Consider the following 16562-nt stretch of genomic DNA (forward strand, 5'->3'; position numbering starts at 1 on the left):
AGTGTGGACTGTCAGGCAGAAAATGGGAATAATCAGTATTTAAAAGTATACATCTGCCAAGCCTGACTCAGCTAATGTGAAACTGGCTCATTTGGACATAATTGGAATTTTTTTCGCAAACGGGACTTATTTTTAGGAGTTTAAAATTAGTTGACAGCAAGTTTCATTTTTTAAAGAAAAAGAGATCCCACTCCCAGATCGGTGCGTTTATGCGGCTGGAATTGAATAAGTCAATGTAAACACAGGAGGCGGTCACAATGCAGCTGCTGTTCGGTTTGAATGAAATTAAGGAAAAGTTTCCATTGACGAAAAACCGAAAATGATTTTTCTGTTTGAAGATATGGAAGGTGGTCCCGGGCCACAGAATAAATACTTCCAATTATTGTCAGGAATTGGGGTGGGGGAATCCGGGCGGTGACTTTGAGAGAAACATGACCCGGAAGCAGTTTGAATGAGTGCCTGCAAGTGGGAAGTAAATAGGACCTGGTACGCGAGCGGAATGTTGCCCCGGGAATAGAACGTGGCCCCGGGAATAGAACGTGGCCCGGGAGCGGAATGTTGCCCCGGGAATAGAACGTCACCCGGGAGCGGAATGTCGCCCCGGGAATAGAAGTTGAAGCTGAGGATTTCACAGGGTAGGGTGAGCCTGTGCTGGACATATGCCCACTGCTGAGAACACTCGGTGTCATAGACTAACCAAGGGAGGGGATGGGGAGATCAAAACAGTTCTTGGAATGCCTGATATGACTTACGTTGTTGATCCTTTGGAAAGTTATCTTTTTTAAGGCGTCCACTTTTTTAAAAATCATGATAATGAAGATGTGACGACGATTTCAGTTTTGCATTTCTTATTATGCAGAAAGTAAATTATTGTGCGGCGTTAAATATTTTTGCCTGGCACTCACAACACAAAGGCTGACCATTTCCCGCAACATATCATTGGTGTTTTGCTTTCTGAAGGAATCTCCCACATCTAACTCCATTGTTTTCTTTTCCTGTCTTTTTTTCCCTTGTGCTTATCTGACTTCCCCTCAAATACCTCACCCTGCATCTCTGGTCCGAAGGAGATATTGTGGCTAAGTGGACAGGGTGGCACAATGGTTAGCATTGCTGCCTCATGAGCACCAGGGACCTGTGTTCAAATCCAACCTTGCATAACAGTGTGGAGTGTTCTCCCTGTGACTGTGGGTTTCCTCTGAGTGCTCTGGTTTCCACCCACAGTCCAAAGGTGGGCATGTTAGGTGGATTAGCCATGCTTGAGTGGCATGATAGCACAGTGGTTAACACTGATGCTTCACAGTGCCAGGGACCCGGCTCGATTCCCAGCTTGGCTCACTGTGCAGAGTCTGCACGCTCTCCCCGTGTTTGCATGGGTTTCCTCCAGGTGCTCCGGTTTCCTCCCACAAGTCCCGAAAGATGTGCTTGTTCGGTGAATTGGGCAGTACGAATTCTCCCTTAGTGTACCTGAACAGCACGGTAGCACAAGCGGCTAGCATTGTGGCTTCACAGCACCAGGGTCCCAGGTTCGATCCCCGTGTCTACGTGGGTTTCCTCCGGGTGCTCCGCTTTCCTCCCACAGTCCAAAGATGTACAGATGGATTGGCTATGCTAAATTGCCCTGAGTGGCCAAAAAAGGTTAGATGGGATTATTGGGTTGTGGGGATAGGGTGGAAGTGACGGCTTAAGTGGGTTGGTGCAGACTCAAAGGGCTGAATGGCCTCCTTCTGCACTGAATGTTCTATGAACAGGTGCCGGAATGTGGCAACCAGAGGATTTTCACAGTAACTTCATTGCAGTGTTAATGTAAGCTTACTTGTGACATTAATAACGATTGTGGGGTTGCAGGAATAGGTTGGAGGATTGGGCCTAGGTAGGGTGGTCTTTCAAAGGGTTGGTGTGGATTATGGCTGAATGACCTGCTTCTTCACTGTATAGATTCTATGACAGTGAACGCTGATGCTAAGATTTCACTCCTACTACCTTCAGATTTCAGCTCCATTATCCTGACAGCAGTTTACACCCCCCCCCCCCTCCCCCATGCAAATATGAAAAACACACCACCACAAATACCCTTGAAACGAAATATCCCAAGGCCGAGGCCTTGTTCATTGTGGCTGGGAACTTCAGTCAGGCCAAGCTCAAGAGCGTACTACCAAACATCCTGGACCACTGCTACACAAATATCAAACATGCCTACCGCTCTATCGCCTGCCCACACTTTGGCAGATCTGACCACCAGGCTGTGGTCCTTCCTGCTCCCAAGAATCCGTCCAAGAAAGTTGTGCAATGTTGGTCTGGGTAATCGGATGATCACCTACAGGACTGCTTAGAGTCAGTGGACTGGTCAGTATTTAAAAACTCTGCGACCAGCCTGAACGAGTACGCCACTACAGTAACGGACTTCATTAGTAAGTGTGTAGAAGACTGTGTGCCAAAGAAGCAAATCCGCGTGTTCCCCAACCGGAAACCCTGGATGAACAGGGATATCCACTGCTTGCTGAAGTCTAGGTCTGAGGTGTTAAAGTCAGGCATCCCTGACCTGTACAAGACAGCCAGATATGATCTGAGGAGATCCATCAAAGATGCCAAAAGACAGTACCGGACCAAGCTCGAGTCACAGGCTAGCCACACGAACCCTCGCCGACTATGGCAAGGTCTGCAAGACATAATGGGCTACAAGATGAAGGCATGTAAACTCGTTGGCTCCAACGCACCCCTCCCTGATGAGCTCTACGCATTCTATGCCCGCTTTGAGCAAGAGGTCAGCGAGAGCACGCCCTCCACCACAGAAGCCGTGGATGAACTTCTTTCTGAGGTCACCATTGTAGATGTCAGAGCAGCCTTCTCGAAGGTCAACCCTCAGAAAGCCACTGGCCCGGATGGGGTACCCGGACGAGCACAGAGGACTTGCGTGGATCAGCTGGCGGGGTTATTCGCAGCCATCTTCAACCTCTCTTTACAACAATCTGAGGTCCCTGTCTGCTTCAAGAAGACGACCATCATTCCTGTACCAAAAAATAGTCAAGCAGTGTGCCTTAATGACTATCGTACAGTGGCTCTGACATCGATCGTTATGAAGTGCTTCGAAAGGTTAGTCATGGCACGAATCAATTCCAGCCTCCCAGATTGCCTTGATCCACTACAGTTTGCCTACCGCTGCAACAGGTCCACAGCAGACGCCATCTCCCTGGCCATGCACTCTACCCTGGAACACCCAGATAACAGACACATATGTCAGACTCCTGTTTATTGACTACAGCTCAGCCTTCAACACCATTACTCCTACAAAACCCATCTCCAAATTCCGTGCCCTGGACCTCGGCTCCACCCTCTGTGACTGGATCCTGAACTTTCCAACCCACAGACCACAATCAGTAAGGATAGGCAACAACACCTCCACGATCATCCTCAACACCGGTGCCCCACAAGGCTGTGTCCTCAGCCCCCTACTATACTCCTTATACACCTATGACGGTGTGGCCAAATTCCCTTCCGACTCGATTTTCAAATTTTCTGATGATGCCACAGTAGTATGTCGGATCTCAAACAATGACGAGACGGAGTACAGGAATGAGATAGAGAATCTGGTGATCTGGTGTGACAACAATAATCTCTCCCTCAATGTCAACAAAACGAAGGGGATTGTCATCAACTTCACGAAGCATAGTGGAGAATATGCCCCTGTCTACATCAATGGGAACAAAGTAGAAAGGGTCGGGAGCTTCAAGTGTTTAGCTGTCCAGATCACCAACAACTTGTCCTGATCCTCCCATGCCGACACTATAGTTAATAAAGCCCCCCAACGACTCTACTTTCTCAGAAATTTGTCATGTCAGCTACGACTCACACCAACTTTTACAGAGAACTTAATATTGCTGAAAAAAAGATTCTGTCGAAAGATTCTGTTGGGACTTATATCTTGGACTCATTAGGACTGATTCCGAACAATACAAATTGTAAAGAAAATAGCAATATAAACTGCATGAGAAGAGAGTGCTGTTTGGTTGGCAAGTAGACTCTGATTAATAGAGGTGTTGTCACGGGAAATGCACCAGGGAACAGTTAACTACCAAGCTTTGTTTAAATAAGGCAGGTTGACTGGTCAAGATATTGCCATGGGGTATGAACCAGGGAGTCGCTGTCCCCTAAGTGTTTGTTTAGTTGAAGGAAGTGCAATGTGTGGACATGCTCCTTCTGTCTGAAGAACAGGGCCCAGTGTGTGAAGTATATGTAGCTTCCAGCACGTGTAAGTGAGCCGATCCACACTGAGTCTGAAATCTTAAATTAGTTGTTGGTGTCATTTGTAGCACACTCACGATTGTTCAGTAGGTGCTGTCCAATTGCTGAATCACATCTCATGTTAGATATTGTTTTGAGGTTTGTCAATTTTGAATTACCCAGGAACTTGAGGAACCTATCGATCACTGTTGCTTTCACCATGGCAATACCTCAGCGAATCAGAGTGGACTTGCCAACCAATCAGCAGCCTTTTCTCCTGCAGTATAAATTGTTATCATTGAAATTTGGCATTGTGTAAGGCATCATGGGTGCCATTCAAAAGACTTTGGCAACATGTCTCTTTTCAGCAGCATTAAGTTATGTACTGTAAATGTATTAATGTTTCATTGTGTTGAAGGCCCTGTATGAGTGTGGTGTCACAGACTATCAAAAATGTAATCTTATAAAGAACAGAAACTAACCGCCACTGTGAACATTTGCTTGTGGTTGCCATACCCCTTAAAAGCTGTTTTTACTTAACCTGTCCAAGCTCCTCTCCTATTGCCTCTGTATTGCGACTTTCTCAAGTTATTGAACTTTCATTGTCCATCATCTTGACACTTCTGCCTTGGTTTACAGTCTAAAAGTGGGGTTGTTCCATTTGGTGTAAATCCTGCAGCATGAGTTGGACTTGCCTCTACCTTGGTGCTCACTAGTGTACAGGCAGTTAACTAACCACAGCACAGTATCTGGCAGTTAAACCCACCGAAACGAGGGTGGATGTAGACCGGCGAGGGTCCCTGTATGTACAAGTGAATCATGGGAGGGATAGAGAGTACGATGAAGCAAAGTCACAATTGCAGTTTTGACACTTTTTCGTCTCCTGGTTGTTTAAGACAGAAATGCTTCAAAACTATTCACCATGAATTTGTTCATCATTATCTGAAAGATCTGGGGCGGAATCGCCCGGGGCCGGTGTCAACCCGCTCCCGCCGTGGCCCGAAATCTCCGCCACCTGGGAATTGGCAGGGGCGGGAGTCGCGCCGGTCGGCGGGCCCCCGCGGCGATTCTCCGGCCCACGATGGGTCGAAGTCCCGCCGCTGACAGGCCGTTCCCACTGGCGGGAATCAAAGCACATCTGGTGCTGGCGGGATTGGTGGCACGGGCGGGAGCCGGGGTCCTGGGGTGGGGGGAGGGGATCTGGCCCCGGGGGTGCACCCACGGTGGCCTGGCCCGTGATCGGGGCCCACCGATCGGCGGGCAGGCCTGCGCCGTGGGGGCACTCTTTCTTCCGCCCCGTCATGGCCTTCACCATGGCGGTGGCGGAAGAGAACCCCCTCTGCTGCGCATGCGCCGGTATGACGTCAGCTGATGCACGGCACATGCGCGGACTTCCGCCGGCCGGCGAAGGCCTTTCGGCCCTGCGTGGAGGGGCGCCAAAGGCCGTTCGCGCCGGCTGGTGGAGCGGGAGCCACTCCGGCGCAGGCCTAGCCCCTAAAGGTGCAGGGAATTCCGCACCTTTGGGGAGGCCTGACGCCAGAGTGGTTCACGCCACTCCGTCACGCCGGGAACCCCCCGCCCCGCCGGGTAGGGGAGAATCCCGGCCCTGGTACCACAATTTGAAGTGAGCATGTTTATATTTTTATTATTCTGAGCATTCCAATATTAGCACTAAGTCATATAATTTGCAACATTTATTCTTCACCACAAGAGGGAGCATTAGTACTTCAAAATAAAATGCCATTCTTTCAGGAAATCCAGTGACCATCTTAATATGTTCGTATGTTATTCTGTTCTCTTTTTTTGTCTCCTGTTAAATATTCAGAAAATGAGGAGAAATGTAATGAAATTCTTCTTTACAAATGCTTTCTTTACTCATCATTTCAGTTTCTTTTTTCCATTCTTAACAGAGCGCTGCAGGCATGTGACATGAGGGAGGGGCAATCGAGACACTGTGTACAGTATGATCCCCAGAAACCGATAGAAAATCAACAAGAAATAATTAAATACACTAGACCTCTTGTGCGATAAAAGAAGCTCCTTTGCAGGGAACTTCCTGGAGCTATCTAAGCTGCTTTATAAGATGGAGTGACCATGAAATAATGCTTTCAGAACCAGGAGACGCATTGAGTATTTCAGTACACTTGCCAACTGCAATAGTTGAGGTGCAGGGTTAAGAGCAGCATGATGGATACTGAAATGGGAGGTAAATAGGTTTGGGTTTCTGGAAGGGTGTGATCAGATGAGCTTAAAGACCACCTTTGTCACTTGCAATTGTTCTTGGGCTTACTCAAATGTAACTAGCAGTTTTACACTAAAGAAATGAATGCCCTATCTCCCTGTGGATTGATATGTCTTCCTGCTGTGGTAGATCTGACCACAGCATGTGGTTTGTATGGGAACAATATTACTACTACATCACGAAAGCGACTGATTTTTGTCATACAGTTCCAGTGTGGGGTTTTCCATTGGGCATGGGGTGTTTCTGTCCGCCTACATACTGGCAGGATTGATGTGAACTTTACCCACATCTAGGGCAGATTGCTAAACAGAAGTCCCTGGTGGAGAAGGTGCTGAATGCAGCCAGCACTGCATGCTAACCCCGCGGAACATTAATCCCTTTGAGAGAAGTTGTAAGCATTATTTTAACGTTTCTTCCAAAACTGAGATGATTTTGAAATCTGTACTTTGTTTATTGTGAGCATTTTTGGATTCTTTTCCATGCCAAAAAAGATTGTGTTTGTTTTCAGCTGATTTCACCAGTTTGATTTAAATCTGAATGCAAGATAAACTTAAATTATCAGCCCCTTGATCATTCTTTTTGGTATTTTAATTGATTCGATTTGCTCCTTCAATGATGACCTCTATCTTTTCAGCCCACCTTAGTTTCACTTGAACAGTGAGCTGAAGATGGATGCCGAGATAGCTCAGCTCATCGCAGAACAAGATGCTTCCACTGACAAAGAGAGTGTTTGGTTAAGCTGCTCTCATCCAGAAATCCGTTTACCTTTACCAACGAGTATACTTCAATTCCAAAGTATGGCCAGCTCAGTAAACCATCTACGTCTAGCTTAATTTGTGTGCAGAGCCTGTCTGCAGTGGCTCGGTAAATGTTGTTAAAGGGGTTAATGAAATCTGGGGGGGAAGAACTGGCCAATGGAGCTGTCTTGCATATGTGCTGTGGTGGTGCCATCTTTAGAAATGGCAGATGGTTAGTGTGGTTTTCCTGATCTAGGTGGTTGGGCAAAGTTCGAATGGTGTTCGAGGGGGGGGGGGGGGTTTACGTTGTATCTACAGGTTTACAGAACAGGCCCTACCTTGGCTGTGTGGAAAGTCTTTGTGACCTTGAAGGATAATATGAAGAAGACTTTTGTCTGACTATTAAAAGTACACAGAAGCAGACCTTTGATTAAATGACTAAATTTCTTCCAAGATTTACAAATTTGCTGAATAAAAGGTGAGCTGTTTCATGTGATCGAACTGAATTTCGGGAAGGAATTTGTCAAGATTAGATAAGCGTATTGAGGTTTGAGGTTAGATAGAAGGAATGGCGATGTTGATTACATGTTGAATGCGTTTCAGCGGCTGAATTCAGTGCTTTTTGGAGATGATAAGAGGGGAATTAATGTTCTTTCAGTTGTGCGACTGGAGGATTGGGGATGCAGTTTAAGGTATCTAAAGAAATTTGGCCTTTTTTTTAGTGAAAAGGGTGATCGTATTTGGAGCAGATGACCTGTAGAATACAAATTGAACAATTGGATTAATGTCACCTTGGTTACAGAACTGCTGCAGGTATAATTGAAGTCAATGGAGATCAAGGAGAAATTTCACCACGGTTTAAAGTTGTATATCACCACCTGAACTGCAGCAATTCGAGAGCAGTTAGTACCATTGCCGCTGAAGGTGATTCTCCGAGGCAGTGCCACCACTGGGGTTTCAGTTGCTGTCATAGCTGCGCTCTCAAGCGGGGACATCCATTGCATTTTCAAGTCACAGCATCTTGATGGATGGACTCTCATTAAATTTAGTTTACTGCAGTGGTTGCTTGAGATGTCACTGTCAGATGATAATTCATGCTCTGGAAAGTAGGCATTATTAACATTGCAAATATAGAAAATAGGAACAGGAGGAGGCCATTCAGCCCTTTGAGCCTCTTCCGCCATTCATTAGGACTATGGCTGATCATCATTCAACTCAGTCACCTGTTCTCATCGCAATCCTAAAAGTTATGACCCCTGTTTCTGGACTGTCACGCCCCCCCCCCCCCCCCCCCCCCCATCATCAGGAGCATCCGTCCTGATCTACCCTGTCTAGTCCTTTTAGAATCTATAGGTTTTGATGAGATAATGCCTCATTCTTCTATTCCCCTTTCTGTCTTTCGTTCTTGTCAGTGTTTTCCCCCTTCTCTGACTCATAATGCAGGTTCCCATCCCCCTCTTTCCTTTTTATCTTAAACTCTCTCCAGCCACTCCAGCAAAGACTCCCCCTTGGACATCAGTCCCGATCCTGCCCAGAAGTAACCTGTCCAGTTTGTACTGGTCCCACTTCCCCCAGAACCGGGACCAATACCTCAGGAATCTGTCCCCCCCCTCGCCTCGCACCATCTCTCCAGCCACCTATTCGTCTGATAATTTCTGCTTGAGATCACTACCTTTTTTACACAGAGGGTGGTGGTGGTGGCCTGGAATGCACTGCCAAGTAAGGTAGTTTAGGCAGATATGTTAGCGACCTTAAAGACTTATCTGGATAGGCACATGAACAGACGGGGAAAAGAAGGATACTGGCAGGCTTGGAGGGAGGAAGAGCCTGTCACTGTGCTGTGTTGTTCTTTGTTTTTTGAAGTCCTCATTTTCAATTTACTTCCTAACTCCTATATTCTGCTTTTGGGTCATCATCCCTTTTTAATCTTCGTTTTGTACCAATGTCGACCATGATCATCTTCTCTGTTCAGAATGTCCTGTAGCCGTCCTGAGATACCCTTAACCGAGCACCAGGGAGGCAACATGCCATCCTGGAGTCTTGTTTGCTGAAACAGAAACGCCTTTATATTAACCTGTGCATTCCACACATTCCCCCCCCCCCCCCGGTGTAGCAGAGCGAACCATGGTGCAACAAATATGGCTGTTTCTGCTTTCCCCCGAGAGGTCATACCCCTTCATAATAATAATAATCTTTTATTGCCACAAGCATGAAGTTACTGTAGTATCCAAAGCAGTCTATATGTTTTGCAGAGGAGATTCCTGCACTGCCTGCCTCGTCTTCTTGCTGTGCCTGGTGGTCATCCATTTCCTTCCTGCCTTTGGAGTTTTAGCCTTAGTGTGACCACCTGCCCGTACAAGATATTGACAATACTCTCAGACTCGTGGATGCTTTTCAGTGTCCCCAGCCGCTGCTACAGATGGGAAACCTGGGCTTCCAGGAGCTGCAGCTGGAGACACATATGCTGGCCCTGAGCACTGGAAATTTTCCCAGCTTCCCACATGGAGCAGGAAGAGCACAACACAGCTTTGAGCTCTGCTGCTATGGCCTACACCTTTTAAGGTAAACCTTTTAGAAGATGACCTAAAATCAAAAAAAATCAAGAAGGCCCATCTTCCTTGGTCCTCGTTACTAAGAAATCCTTTACAAACTGCAAACGGTAAAGTAGTAAGTATTTAACCTGACCGTACTCACTGAATCAGCTGCTTCCACTTGCCCTGCATCATTTCTGAATCTGGACATCACCTCAGGAGATATAACTTTGTAGTTTATAGCCCAAATCATACACTATAATGTATTTATTCTGTTGCTGCAGAGAAATTGGGTGACAAATGCAACTACAGGGGCTCTGGGTTTGCTCCATTACCAGATAATTGTGCAAAGTAAACTGGAGTTGTGTTTGGCACCCAACTAGCGAAATACCCGATGAAGCCCTGAAATATCGCAATAACTAGCAACCTTTCCGGCAGAACGCTGACTTATTTCAGGGAATATTTGTTTAAATCAGCAGTAAATTTGTGCGGCTGTGCATCTTTGATCAGTTCTGTGTACATGTGGTTACAAAGCCAGTGAAATCTTTAAGTCTACACTTGTGATATACAGATGTCAGCGATAGAAAACAAACTGGCTTCCGGAAGACGGTCCAAACTTGTCTGAGTGGCATTCAGAAAGCCATGTTTCATCACCAGTGGCAGACCGCAGCAGAACTGATGACAAACTACTTCCAGATCTTAGAAGACAACACTACCAGAAAACAGGAATCTGCCAGTAAGGTATGTCCCATCCTGGAATGTCACAGTAATAATACAGACTTCATCTGAAACTATATGCACAAATGTGTGGGTGACTCTGGGGCAAGGGCCTGATTAGGTTACGGTGTTGGGTGTTGTTCGCCTCGCTAGACAAATTCAGTGCACAGTTAAGTTCCAACCAAGTTGGTATAGGTCTGGAGCCATTATAGGCCAGACATGGTATGGGCAGCAAGTTCCTTCCCTCATGATGTTCGTGAACCATTTGGGTTGATGTGACAAACTGGTAACTTCATGGTCATTTTTTTACTGATCAGCTTCTTTAGTTCCAGTTTCTTTTTAAGCAGAATTTAAATTCTTGAATTAATGTGGTGGTGTTTACGCATTCTCCGGATTTAGTGTACCATTAACATAAACAGTACACTGCTATACCCCCAATGCCCATGTTCGCTGTAATATCTAAATTAAATGTCGGTACATTCATGACAATTGCTGATTCAAATAAAGAGCAGTTGTATCAGTTCCCCACGCTGATACTGCTGCTCCCAACACTCCTGCAAAGTTATTGCTTCCTGAGGTGGATATTTTGTTTATTCCCACTGTAGGATCTGCTCTTTCTTTCTGCAAGTTGTTTGGAGTCTCTTTGTGAGATGGATTGGGTGGGGGAGAAGCTGAGAGAGCAAGAGGATTCATCAGGGTTTTTGTTGCTCTTTTAAAAAATTTACGGTACCCAATGCTCTCTTTTCCATTTAAGGGGCAATTGAGCATGGCCAATTCGCCTACCCTGCACATAGAACATAGAACAGTACAGCACAGGATTGTGGGGGTGAGACCCATGCAAACACAGGGAGAATGTGCAAACTCCACATGGACATCGACGCGGAGCCGGGGTCGAACCTGGGTCCTCGGCGCCGTGAGGCAGCAGTCCTAACCACTGCGCCACCATGCCGTCCTGGGTTTTTGTAGCTCATGTTATAGGGCAATGACTCTTGGGCTCTATGTGAACCATGCCGTGGGACACCTACTCCTGTACACTAACCAGAACTTGGTCTATAGACTTTAACTTGTCTTTTCTGTGTTGTGTATATTTTATGATATTAACAATTGTTTTACTTTCAAAAATATATCTGGTCATTAAAGTTAATACTATTCATGAGAAGATGTACTTGATTGAATGTTTATAGCTGCTAACTAATATTATTAAATAACAACTGCATGTTACATCGTAACTTAATACAGCACCAAAATGATTTAAATAGTAAGGGAACAGATTTAAGCAAGTGTATTCCCAAACATTCCCTTTATATTTTCAGATCCCTGCTCTATATCTGTGTCCTTTCACTGATGGGTATTAAAAATGACTTATTTTGTTTGATAAAACATTTTGCAATGAAGATTTTTCAGTGAAGAAATGTCTAAAAATGCCAACAAGTTTGCTTCTGGTTAGCTGTGTCTTGCTTTATTTTTGTGAGAACACTGAGCAAAGAAATATTGAAATAGCTCTGGTGGTCTTTGTCCATCAGGTAATTTGGAGAATGGGAACTGCAATACTCCAGCATCATCCCAACAGCTGCCCTGAGGACATCAGTTTATTTGCTGGGAAAATGAAGAATATTGGAGTGAAGCATTACCTGAAGGTAACAAGACTTGGGACTTGTATCGCACTTACCATGGCCTTCTGGCACCCCAAAGCACTTTGCAGCCATTGAAGTACTTCCAAAGTGCAGTGAATTTGGCTCTGCTCTTGTGCTCCATTCAAACATTCTGAATGTTAAGATCTTGTCGTTCTCAACAAGAACAGCAAAGTTGTTTCTTTTACACACTTTCGTTCTTTAAAAATGTAAAAGCAAACTAAAATTCACTCATCGTGTAGTAAACTGAAGCAGCATTGCTGATTATAGCCCAACTGGATTGTAGTGTGGCCTACCTGTGTGTTTGGACTGTATCTGTGACAATTATCATCATTATCGGTATGGTCATTAAGAAAAGGGATTCTTTATTGAACATGCATTCCATAAAGATATACCAGGAATCATGAAGTTGATGTTCAGTTGCTCTGTTCATACTTAGTGGTAGATCATGCACTTTGTTCAAGTTTAAGTCTGGAACCACCTTGTTCGGCTCAGTGCCGAGCTGGACAGTATGCATTTATCCAATAGGCCACGTGGTGTGCTTGTGCACATTTTTGAAACAGCTAGCTGACGAGCCCAACTCGCTGTGCCAGGGAAAATTATAATCTCTCCTGCTTTCTCTGTTCCTCAAGGTGTGCTTGGAGCATGCTATTCACCTGCTATGCATTGGAAAGATGGATGAAGCCTACCGAGAACTGACACTGGCTGAAACATGGAGATATGGAGAAAAATCAGCAGATCAGCAAAAAGTGCTTAAACTCATACAAGGATATAGGGCAATGCTTGACTATTACACATGGGCTAAAAAGAACAGTGTTCTTCACCAGACAGGTATGTGCATGTTTGTGGTGCCGGAAGTATACATTGCTGCTCTTTAGTGTTTTCCTGGAGTTTAAGAGGAATTCTCCTCATTGGATTTTCCAAATCCAGTAAATGCCTGCCTGTCTATAGAAGTGCACTTCGGCTAAAAAAAATTTTTTAAATGACAACACTGTTATTTGTGGTGATGAGGCAAGGCAGTTTCGCAGTCGGGGTCCCTCAGGAACTTTCAAATTCAATAGCAGGACCCCATTAACGATTTGGGGGGGCAGGCAATCTCTTGGTGAATTGCGACTTGCAAGGGTTGGGGAAGCATGGCCGATTGTGGGAATGGTTTGCAGGTAGCTTAGTTGGGAGGTGGGGGTAGGTTGGAGTCACTGAAGGTGGGCTCCTGATCCTTTTGACCCCTATGAAGTGCGAGAGGGACATTTGACTGCCTTATTTCCTGAGGTCTGTGAAACCCAACTGGCTGGTGTAAAGTTGAGGTAAAATCTGACTTTTGCAGCATCGTTAAGGTATTTAAGTGAGCCACCTGCCTCCTGGAAGAAGATTGACTGCCCGTCCAATATTCCGTAATCCGTTTAAAAACCTAGATTTAAGATGGGTTAGATTCACGGTTAGATTTTACTCTTCTTGGGCGTTTTAGCTAAAGATTAGTTTTCATTTTTAGAGAACTGAAATTTGTAAATCTCACCAGACAGGTTTCTGCCTTGGCCACCTCAGTGAAACAACTTCAATTCAAGTCATAAATAACATTGACTGAGACCTTCTTCATTATTCCTTGCTCTCCATTACCTCTCTGCTGTCTTTAATATGTTGGCCACTCTATCCTCCTGCAGCTAGTTCAATAAGACATGTCTTGTCACCCTTTATTGCCCAAATGGAGCCAGAATATCCCTTCTCCCTGACTTCACACCTTTTTTATCTCTGCCATACTCCGAAAAATCTTCTTTGATCCCTTCCTCTTCTTCACAAATGTGATCCCTTGGTACACCGGCGCTGGTTTTGGCTGACTATACTCTTGGGGAAGCCAATCGGACAATCTGCTGCAATGTAAGGTGTGATACAAATACAAGTTTTACCTTATTTAGAAGAAGTAATATTTTGTATTCCAAAACCAGCTGATGATGCAGTCGATTCAGGCTCAACACAAGAGATACACAACTACTTCCGACAAGCCTCTATTGGTCTGCATGATGCTGTAGAAATTCCTGGTGTATGGGATCCCTTTATACTCAGTTATGTAAACGTAAGTTTCAATACTTTTGGTTGCTTAGTACAAAACGTTATAAAATTTCAATGTTTTCACTTTTTTTTGAGTAGCCTTTCGCAAGGAATTTAATACCATCCCAATGTTATTTTGTAGCGGAACTAAATCCAAGAGTTGAAATGAGTGTGGTTTGTGCGCTAGCACTGGATCAGTGACAGAGTACTAACCTCTCAGTCAGGGGTTCAAGCATTCGAGCCCCACTCCAAAATCCTGAGCTCAATATCATAGAAGCCCTATAGTGCCGAAGGAGGCCATTCGGCCCATTGAGTCTGCACTGACTACCTGAAAGAGCATCCACCAAAGCTCAGTCTCCTGCTCTACTCCAATTACCCTTTAACCCAATGTGCACATTTTTTTGGGGCATTAAGGGATGATTTAGCATAGCCAATCCACCTAACCTGCATACCTTTGGACTGTGGGAGGAAACCAGAGCACCCGGAGGAAACCCACGTTGACACTGGGAGACAGTGCAAACTCCACAGGCTGGAATTGAACTTGGAACCCAGGCACTGTGAGGCAGGAATGCTAAGCACTATGCCACATCCAGGATGTCACTTGGTGCACAGTACCTGATGCCTGCTGCAGTGTCAGAGGGTGCCTTCCTTTGCATAAAACATTTTACCAAGGCCGAGTCTTCTGTCTTCCGTGGACAAAAAAAACATTCCTTGTCCTTCTGGTGCCCTGGTCGATATTCATCCCTCCGTCAGTGCCACCAAATGACCTGATGATTTATCTCGGTGTTGAATGTGGGACCTTGCTCTGTGTGAATTGTCCATGTTCGTCCACATTACACAAATGACCATACATCAAAAAAAACTTTGCTGGGAGTGCAGTGCTTTTGGGTGGCACGAGGTCACGAGCGACCTTATTAAGAAAGTGCAAGTGCTTTCTTGGGTTTAACAGTGTGGCCAGACATCTCCACCCAAATTGTCCGCTCCCGTCCGTGCCAATTCCGGCCAGAGGCCGGACTGGAAAATCCCGACCTGGGTGAGTGATTGGAAAATCCGTGCAGCCACTGCTAGCTATTTAAATTATTTCTTCCCGAGGTACGTTGGGGGATCAGGAAGTCTTGCTGATCATGGCCTAGGGAGTCTTCAACTGCAAAGGGGGAAAGCACACTGAATACTGACTGAAGTGGAGGTGGTAATTTTGCGAGCGTTTTTCCTCACGTTTTCAAATGCCCATAATCTTTACTGGTGGAGAACCTTCAGCATTTTCAACATGAATCTTGCATGTACTTGTCCACTAGATGGTGCTTTCAGACTTGCTTGCAGGCTTAATTTATTTAAAGGTTTAGTGAATTTACACATTTTCGTTCTCCATGCACTGTTGGATGTAACCCAGCTTGCTCGACTCTGAGGAAAACACACATTCTTGCGATCCATATGCTGCTTGAACCACAATATGCAGAACTGATTTGACTTGTCCTCGAGCAAAATGGGCAGTTACTTGACAGGCTCGCATTCACAGTTAGGAAGACTGGAATCTTGCATCCAACCGCGACCTTTCAATCCACTTTGGAACACCTCTTTGAAGCAATGCTGCAGCAAACAGAAGATTAAATGCCCGGGAATTTGAACCACGCTCCTAGAATTGGAACCATGTTAACTGTTTCCAGTGTGTAGCTGAAGACTTGGATATTGGAAATGCTGCTTGGTTGGGAACATCGTTCACTGGGTGAAGGCAGTGAAGCTGCTGGGATCTATTTTTAAGGAAAGCTAGCATTATATATGTGCAGCAATAAGGGGAAGCATGAAATGCAAAATCTTTTTTTTTAAAGCTTCCCCTTGCTCAATTAACTAAGCCTTCTCGTGGTGCTGTATTCCACCCTTGCTTCGAAATAATGCTAACTCTTGGAGATTCCTGTAGATAATGGTTTTAGTGCTTTCTGGATTTGTCACATGGAAAGTCAAGACTTGGAGTTTGGAAGCACAAGCCTGTGTGTGTTCCATGGGCGGATCATATTGGATCAGTGTAGCATGTGAAATTAGATGATCTGTTCCTATCACAAGTAATGCAAAGAGTTTCCACTGACCCAGGAAAAAAGGCATTTTAATTCCATCCATTTTATAATCCCTTAGATGTCGATACGTGCTCTGTTTTGGCATTTGTGCTAGAAATTTAGGCTCTTATCACTTGGCTTGTACTCTGTCTTTGGAAGTTTCCCTGTCTAAATTTCATTGATATCCAAGGTGTCCCGACAGCTGCTCCCGCTTCCCATGGTGTAATATTTTCAAGTCTATAGAAGATGCAGAATGAGTAGAACATACAGTGCAGAAGGAGGCCATTCGGACCATCAAGTCTGCACCGACCCACTTAAGCCCTCACTTCCACCCTATCCCCGTAACCCAACAACTCCTCCTAACCTTTTGATTATTTAGCTAGTTGGTTAAGGTT

General features: G+C 45.2%; 1 protein-coding gene across 4 annotated transcripts in view; it reads left to right on the plus strand.

The window, feature by feature from the left end:
- The first annotated feature begins 490 nt into the window (after positions 1-490).
- The window catches only part of taf1a (TATA box binding protein (TBP)-associated factor, RNA polymerase I, A), a 29451-nt gene continuing 13379 nt past the window's right edge, over positions 491-16562 (plus strand). The window contains exons 1-6 of one of the 4 annotated variants that reach the window (XM_038810654.1): positions 491-635; positions 7095-7255; positions 10300-10469; positions 11969-12082; positions 12709-12907; positions 14017-14144. In XM_038810654.1, coding sequence (XP_038666582.1) covers positions 7129-7255; positions 10300-10469; positions 11969-12082; positions 12709-12907; positions 14017-14144 — 738 coding nt within the window. In that variant the 5' untranslated portion in view covers positions 491-635; positions 7095-7128. Of the gene's footprint in view, positions 641-7094; positions 7256-10299; positions 10470-11968; positions 12083-12708; positions 12908-14016; positions 14145-16562 lie in introns of all 4 variants that reach the window. The other 3 variants (XM_038810665.1, XM_038810672.1, XM_038810679.1) reach the window with 3 other exon arrangements.

The sequence above is a fragment of the Scyliorhinus canicula genome, chromosome 1, assembly GCF_902713615.1.
Source record: "Scyliorhinus canicula chromosome 1, sScyCan1.1, whole genome shotgun sequence".
Classification (NCBI taxonomy): domain Eukaryota; kingdom Metazoa; phylum Chordata; class Chondrichthyes; order Carcharhiniformes; family Scyliorhinidae; genus Scyliorhinus; species Scyliorhinus canicula.